We start from the raw sequence: 8,747 nt of genomic DNA on the forward strand, positions 1-8,747 counted from the left end.
GCATACAATTGTATACCTTGTTGGTATAACTATATACTATACTGGTATCATATATTAGTTGGAATATTTTTTGATTGTATTAGCTACATTTAATTGGTGCACTGTTTGATTTTTCTTTAGTAATAGTAGAATAGTATGGTATCTTGAATTTTTTTAATTTTTCTTTATGCATATTTATTATGCAATCATTTTGATTTTTTCTTTATGTGTTTGTTTTATATAATAGTATTATAGTACAATATCTTGAAATATATTATTATATTAATATGTGGTACATTATTTTTTAATTTTTTTCTTTATGCATGTGTATTATGTAATAGTAGTATAGTCATATATAGTTGCCTGAAATTAATTAGTAGAATTGTATACCCTATTGGTATAATTATATGCCATATTGGTATCATATGGTAGTTGGAATAATTTTTGGTTGTTTTTGCTGCATTTTAAAGTGAATTCTATCATGAAATATTTTATATGATCATGTTTTGCTGTGTTGAATTTTCTTGTACCTATGGGCATAGATTTTGTGTATTATGTAATAATTTTTATAGTTATATACCGTTGTTGGAACGATCTCGTACAACTATATATCATATTAGTATAACTATATACTATATTGGTATCATATGCTACTTGAATCATTTTTTGATTGTATTAGCTGCATTTAATTGGTACATTATTTGATTTTCTTTTAATAATAGTAATATAGTACAATATCTTTAAATACTTTATTATATTAATATGTGGTACGCTATTTTTTTTTTCCTCTTTATGCATGTGTGTTATGTAATAGTAGTATAGACATATAGTTGCCGGGAATTAACAAATAAAAATGTATACCACGTTGGTATAGTTATATGTCATATTGGTATCATATGGTAGTTTGAATATTTTTTTGGTTATTTTAGATGCATTTTTAAGTGAATTCTATTATAGAATTATTTATATGAACAGCACTTGCAGTGCTGGAATTTTGTTGTGCCGACGGACATAGAATATGTGTATTATGTAATAATTTTTATAGTAATAGACAATTGTTGGAATGACCCCATACAACTATATACTCTGTTAGTATACGAAATGAGCAAGTTGCTTTGCGAATATTTAGTGCATGCGAGCATATAATTTTCTCATACTTTTATTGCATCCTTTAATGTTTTGGTACAGTAGTATAGTCGCAGATAGTTGTAGCAATATTCTAGAGCAATCATATACCAATATGGTATACATGTATACCATATTGGTATCATTTTGTACTACAATTCTTTTTTAGCACTTATACTTTTATTGCATTTTTCAATATTTTATTATCATTTTTTCTTATTGTATAAAAACAAGAATAATAAAAATAGTAAAAACATTAAATGAAATTAGATTATGAAGAGAAAATAAATATTAAAAAAAGAAGTTAAATGAAATTAGAAAAGGAACAAGAAATAAAGAAAATAAAAGAAAAAAAGAGTTAAATGGAATTAGAAAAGGAACAACAAATAAAGAAAATAAATATATAAAAAAAGATGGAGTCAAAATTGAGTGTGAAATAAGTTATGGTATAAATAACAATAATACGATTTGAGCAAAAATAAATGAATAGAAAAAGAGAAAAAAGGAAAAAAATAAGAAGAAAATGAGAAGAGAGAAAAGGAGGAAAAAAAAAAAGGAAATAAGCATAGAAATAAAAAAGAATTTGAGAAAAAAGAGAAAATTCCCCACAAAAACTACTATGAGTAGGAAATGTAATTAGTTTGATGAGTAGAAAAATAAATGAATAAGTAAGAATAAATAATTTTATTTTTGTGGGTAACTGTGTCATTCTTGTTACTCTGTTTGACCACAATGGAAGAGAAAAGCTGACTGAAAAGAGAGAAATAAACAAAAGGTTTTGAACTTTTATATTCTTTTGTTTTGAGTTGGATGAAAGGAGGAAAATAAAAAGGTCCCAGATAAATTGATAACCATACAGAGCCAAAAATTAAGATTTATTAAATTATAGTAATTGATTTATATTTAATTATATTTACTCTTAAGGGACTAAAAACACATTTTGTAATGTTTGAGTTTTACAAAACCCAATTATCTACTCCATCTTCCAAATTTTCGCAGAAATCTCATATCCATTATTTTTACTGATGCTCCAAGAAAAAGATAAACAGATAATATTATGGAGCTAAAAATTATTGTCTTTTGAGGTTGTTGTACATGAATGAAAATCAAAGATTTAACAAATTTGAATTTTCAAACTGCTTCTTTATTTTAATTACGTGTGATCCATATCTTAAATTCCTCAACTATTTTCGCACTACCTCAAATTTGCAACAATATGTTAGTCTTTAAATGTCGACAAATTAATATGTTTATAAACCCAAGTAGGTATTACCTAAAAATCTTAACATCAATTGTTAAATATTTTCAATCTAATTAGTAGGTATTACCGAAAAATCTAAACGCCCGATGTTATCAGAGTTTTAAGGAACAATAGCAGTTGGTGGACTTTAGGATTGCTTCCCATTTGAAGTATTGGTAATTTCTCTACTTTCTTCAAACTATTTATTGTTACTTTATTCATGAATTCATTTGTGATATTTCTTCAAATTATACTTTTCTATTCATGAATTCATACATGATATTGACAAGTCCATCTGGCTGATTGGGACCTTTGAGGATTTAGGGAGCACGATTTGCATTTACAAAGAATGAATAAGGTCCAAAAACAAACACCTAGAAATTCTAAGAAAGTCTGAATACATAGCCCCACTCTTGACATTGAATTAAAAATATATATTTAATCATACTCAGTGTTTACACAGAGCTAATGAACATATGATATGTATATATTAGTATCTTTTAAGTTTTTACACATCAGTCCCGCCAATATTGCTGTATTTGTAAATAATAATTCTGGGAAATATAAGTTATCGTAATGAAACAGTAATTAATTCGAGCCCACTGAATTCACAGTGTTTCCTTAAGGAATTTAATCCCCTCCTAGTACCCAAGGTTATGGATTATTTCCTCCTAGGATAGAACGAATCACACACTGGTGTAGCGGTACTTCAAACCCCAGTGTTTCAGCGAACACAAAGTTCGGTAGCAAATCACACTTACAGTTGCTTTGTTTGAAGTTAAAACAATGCAGAACAAAGGAGTAGAAATTCAGAAAATCGTATGAAAATGTTGAGAGGAAGGAGTGCAATGTATAGCCAAAGTTGAGCGTTTTCAGTTTGGTGTATCTTTCTTCAACAGCTGCTGCACATATTTATAGCAGTCAGCTTTGAAGATGAACGACCCTTCACCCTCCATGGTGGAGCATGCACTAGGTTGTTTGTGGAGCAAGCACTTGGCCATGGTGGGAAGAGCATTAGGCGGCTGCTATTGCAGCTGGTGGTCAATACATGGATTGGAATATATCCGTTACAAATACGGATAATCTTACGTTAATATTTACTATTAACAAATAAATTTGGTCCAAAAAATTAATCAATCAATCATTTGACCGAAGCCGAGCAGAGCGACGACGACGACGACGCGAGGCTTGCTTTCTTCTTAACTCTTTAAGAGCTACAAGAAGAGCAATTATATATATACCCACCAAAAATCTTTTTCTCTTCCAATATGGGACAATGTCTCATTGTCAAGAGGGAAACTTAAAATTTTACTCAAAAATTTTATTTTTCCCTTCATTTCCCATTCACTCTCATTTTAAGACTATTTCATCTTAAATAACAAAAACCTCAACAATAATGTCCAAAAACGAACACCTAGAAATTCTAAGAAAGTCTGAATATATAGCCCCACTCTTGACATTGAATTAAAAATATATATTTAATCATACTTAGTGTTTAAACAGAGCTAATGAACATATGATATGTGTATATTAGTATCTTTTAAGTTTTTACACATCCTTTAGAAAATACATCTGGTAACCTTAATCATAAAAGTATTTATCTGAACTTCTATTTTATCTTTTAAATATCTCACTTAATTAATATTTAGTTTAATTGAAGCAGTTAAAGACTAGCATACTTAACAAAGCGAGAGAAGTAATAAAATAACTTCTTGTTTTTCGAAAACATCAAACATATTTAAATAAATCTAGCTCGCCAAAACAACTAATATTTGGGCGGAGCTAAGAATATATATTAGCATCTCACTTAACTACGATTAATTAATATAATCCGGCGTAAACAATATGTGTGAAATGTGAATAACCTTTTCCTGAATCCTAAAATGCCTAATTGTTGCATGAGTAGATTTATTATTTCTCTAAAGATATTCGAGCTCTATTAATTAATTACTAGCTCTTTTCTTTCTTTCCAAGTCAATCCCAAAACTTCCCAACTTAATTCTCGTCATGTTTAATTTGTTTTGCAGATAAAATGGCATCTCATCACTTTATCTGCTTTCTTGCAATTGTCTCTCTTACAATCACTCTTAGTGAAAGTAAGGCATGCCACCCTAATGATCTCAAGGGTCTCACTGATTTTAAAGCTGCAATACATTCTGATTCTTCTGGTAGGCTAAAAAACTGGATTGGCCAAGATTGTTGCAATTGGGCTGGCATTTCTTGCAACTCTGAAACAGGCAGAGTTGTAGAAATTAATCTCCCTGGTTACTATGACGCTGGCGATGATTTTGCTCCATATTTTGTATCAAATACTATGAGTGGCTCAATCTCTCCTTCAATTACACTTCTCACCTCTCTAGAATCCATTGATCTTAGTAGACTAATTGGATTAACAGGCCAAATTCCTTCATCAATTGGTGTTCTCAAAAATCTTAAAAAACTAACCTTACAAAACAATCAACTCTCTGGTGCATTACCTGAGTCCATTTCAAACTTGACTAGTTTGGAATTCTTGAATCTTGAAAATAATCTATTGACAGGGAGTATTCCAGAAAATATTGGGAATTTGCAAGTACTACAGGAGCTTTATTTGTCGAATAATTCATTAACGGGGAAAATCCCATTTTCAATTACAAAACTACATTCCATTTCAGGTCTTTTCCTAGCACAAAATCAGCTTGTAGGAGAAATACCATTGCCTTTAAATCCAGGCCAATGGTCTACACTACAACATTTGAGACTCGAAAATAATCGGCTCACTGGAATCATACCTTCATCAGTTGGCTATTTGACATCACTTTTGAGATTTTCTGTAGCAAATAATCAGCTAACAGGGCCTATTCCTTCAACTTTAGGGAACTTAAAATATTTGCAACAATTGATGGTCAATAACAACCAGTTATCTGTTGTGTTACCAAACTCCGTATGTGGACTTAGTGAACTTTCTGTCATGTTTGTTTCTCATAACAAGATTTTAGGATCATTGCCTGATTGTTTTTCTTCCTTTAAACATCTTCTAGAAGTCGATGTACCATTCAAACGTTTGAATTAACCGAATTCTACCACAGGACATATGTAAGAAAGATGTAACTACAGGAGCCAGAATCACTGGCCAGTATGAAAAATCTATTAAGCTTTGACCACATGTATTGTTTCTTGAACAACATAATATAAAGAGTTGTAACTTTTGCTTCTTTTATTTTCTTTACTTATTTTTCATCCCTTTGCATTTACAATTTAATTTGGGCATATTTACAGCAACTTGCCATATGAAAAGCTATCCACTGCATGTTTTCTTTCACCACAAAAGCAAATTAAATTCAGTTGATTAATCAATATGTGCATCAAACTTTCCCTCTTACTTCCAAAGGATAGTGTGATTTCCATATTGTGAAACATATTGGAGTAGTACTTTTAAATGTTAAAAGAACTAATTATATGCACATATACTTAACTTTCTTCGCGTTGTTTATCTTTAACCAAAGGTTTTGGGTTCATAAGCGTTTTTTAATAGGAGCGTTTTATCCTCGAAAACTGAGATTTTTCGATGCAAATTCGAATTAATCGGGCTCTAAATCGGATACCGAACACGGTGAAGAAAAAGCAATCTTCCTTTGAGCTAAGCATATTGAACGTGTATGCTTTATACAAAACTAATTAGCTAACCAGTGCAGCTCGCTATCGTCTTCGTCTCGTAATGATCGATGGCAGGCAGAACCAAAAAAAGAATGACGTTATCAAAAGTGCTGGCTGTGGGGTTCGAACCCACGCGCACTTATGTGCAGAAGATCTTAAGTCTTCCCCCTTAACCACTCGGGCAAACCAGCAGAACTGTTCAGGCAGTTCTTTCCTTATTATAAGAACTTTAGGAAAAAGCGTTTGAATTGAAGAAATAACTCAAATAGCTGCATATCCAACCACTTAAATTAGAAATAGCCGGTGACGGTATAATATATGCATAATTTATATATTATATGTGTATCATTATGTATATCAAGATATAATCTATGTATATGACTAGAAAAAAATAAATAATGAATATGAGCGACTATTTGTGTAAAGATCCCAAATACCGTAGCAGTTACAAATTAAAGTGAGAATATAATGAGCATATGAAACACATATATCTTATATTTATTTGTTTAGTGTAAACACAAGTGCAAATAAGTTTTTACCTTTATTTGACTAAATATTTTCATATAATATATTTTTTTAAAATATAATTAAGTTTTCGTAAACTTTTTAGAAAAACTTTTAAACACCTTAATCATAAACTAGAGCATTCGATCACCGTTTCAATTCAAATTTTGACTTGATTATTTTCAAATTAATATACAATCTATCAAACTAGTAATATTGGTAACTAACTAATCGAAATAGTTGTAAACTCATTTATTTAGATTTTGGTAAAAGGGAGAATTTTTTTTATTAGTAAATGGCAACATTACATAAATTAGATGTCCCATTGGGATCATCATTCCAAGTAGTCGGTAGCAACAAAACAAGATCTAATGGTGCTATTTTGACAAAAAGTGCTAAATTATTACAGACTTCTTCCTTAAGATTTTAGGCCAAATGGCCTTGTGGCCACTTAAACTTATATTAGTTTGCAATTTCGATATATGAACTTATATTTTTCCCATTTGAACACTCTAATTTGACGGAATGAGTACTAATAAATACTTTTGACCGTTGACCATGCCTATGTGGAAGCGGTGCAACTGACATGACTAAATTGTGTACAAATCACACTACCAAGGCGCGTGAATAATATTGTTTTTATTTAAAAAAAAAAATATTAGAATCAAAATAAAATATAAATAAAAAAGAAAAAATAGACCTTTCCCCGTCCCCTTCTCGTTTCCCCTCCCCTCCCACTTCTCTCGTCTACCCTAGCAAACTCCCACTCCCTTTCTGTTATTTTTTTTCATTTTCTATCCTAATTCGCCCCCCCCCCTCCCCCCCTTCTCCATTTCCTTTTCCCTTCCTCTTCCCTCTTCCCCATTCAATAGTCTTTTCTTTCATTTTCTAGTCTCCATCCACCTTTCCCGTCCCAACTTTCCTCAACCACTGCTTGTCGGAAGAAAGCCCGAGCTTTGTTGTTGTTCTGTCATCGAATTCATCTTTGCCAAACAGCATAAAAAAAGGTAGATATTGGTAATAATATTGGGCGACCTCCACCATTCCAAACTCATGAATTTTTATTGATTTTTTAATGAAATTCCAAAATTAAATGTTTTTTCCACGTCTATCATGACTATGGTATTGTGAATTTGATTTAGAAATAAGAGAGAAAGAACAATGAAGAAAAGGAGAAAGGAGAAGAATGAAGAGTAAGGAAAGGAAGGGACGTGGGTGATCGGAAAAGAAGGGGAATGGTTGGGTACGGGTTACTGGGATAGTAAGTGTCATGTGTCTTTCCTCTTTTTATTTTTTGTATTTATAACTTTTTTTTTCTGGATGTATTTATTAGTACTTATTATGTCAAGTTGGAGTATTCAAATGAAAAAGTGTAAGTTCTACAAACTGGTACAAGTTTTAAGTGGCCACAACTTTTTAATACAAAAGTTCCTACTTTGTCTAGCTGTTATGGTGAAGTAAGGAAGGTTTACAAAATGATATTTCTTGTCTGCTGTATCCATCTTTGCTCCTCCTCTCGCCAAAAGATGTGCAACTTTGATTTCTTTCCAAAAGTTATATCAAACCACTGCACTTCCCATCCTTTGCAATAACAACCTGCAATAACATAAAATATAGTGATAATTGGGAATATGATTTCAAGGAGCTGAACCACTGCACTTCCCATCCTTTGCAATAACAACCTGCAATAACATAAAATATAGTGATAATTGGGAATATGATTTCAAGGAGCTGAAGGACTTTCATTGAGTCAGTTTTAATCATTTATAACAAATTTTGATCCAATACTAGTTGTAGTCCAAATTTGAGCCCGTTTGGACATAAAATTTTTCCAAAAAAATTTACTTTTTTCGAAATCAGCGTTTGTTCATAAATTTTTTAATTTTCACTTGAAGATGCATTTTGAAAATTTTACAAAATTTGAAAAACTGCAAAAAGCCGTTTTTCAAAATTTTCAATCAAATCACTCACAAAACTTCAAAAACAACCCAGACTGAAATTTATGTCCAAACACAACTCTAAATTTCAAATACCATTTTCACTTGAAAAATATTTTCATAATTTTTTTGATTTTTACAATTCTTATGTCCAAACGCCTATTTAAGAGCAAGGAGTTTCGCATGAGTGTGATTCAGAACTCTCATAGTGCAACAAAATACCAAGATCCAATCTCCGTTATGATTCTTGAAGACTCCGCCTACTCCATCGATACTAGTAATTAGGGGTGGCAAAATAATTAAAAGAAAACAGTTAATCACCCATG

General features: G+C 31.0%; 1 protein-coding gene and 1 non-coding gene across 2 annotated transcripts; one reads left to right on the plus strand and one right to left on the minus strand.

Moving 5' to 3' along the window:
• The first annotated feature begins 2,364 nt into the window (after positions 1-2,364).
• LOC104101338 (DNA damage-repair/toleration protein DRT100-like) lies at positions 2,365-5,538 on the plus strand. Its single transcript, XM_009608776.3, has 2 exons — positions 2,365-2,520; positions 4,372-5,538. Exon 2 carries the CDS (start codon positions 4,377-4,379, stop codon positions 5,394-5,396), a length of 1,020 nt encoding a protein of 339 aa, XP_009607071.1. The 5' UTR covers positions 2,365-2,520; positions 4,372-4,376; the 3' UTR covers positions 5,397-5,538.
• A 550-nt stretch (positions 5,539-6,088) lies between these two features.
• Positions 6,089-6,171, minus strand: TRNAL-UAA (transfer RNA leucine (anticodon UAA)). Its single transcript has one exon. It is a non-coding gene; the product is annotated as a tRNA-Leu (tRNA).
• Between the last annotated feature and the right edge of the window lie 2,576 nt (positions 6,172-8,747).

The sequence above is a fragment of the Nicotiana tomentosiformis genome, chromosome 11 (assembly GCF_000390325.3).
Source record: "Nicotiana tomentosiformis chromosome 11, ASM39032v3, whole genome shotgun sequence".
In the NCBI taxonomy this organism is placed as follows: Eukaryota; Viridiplantae; Streptophyta; class Magnoliopsida; order Solanales; family Solanaceae; genus Nicotiana; species Nicotiana tomentosiformis.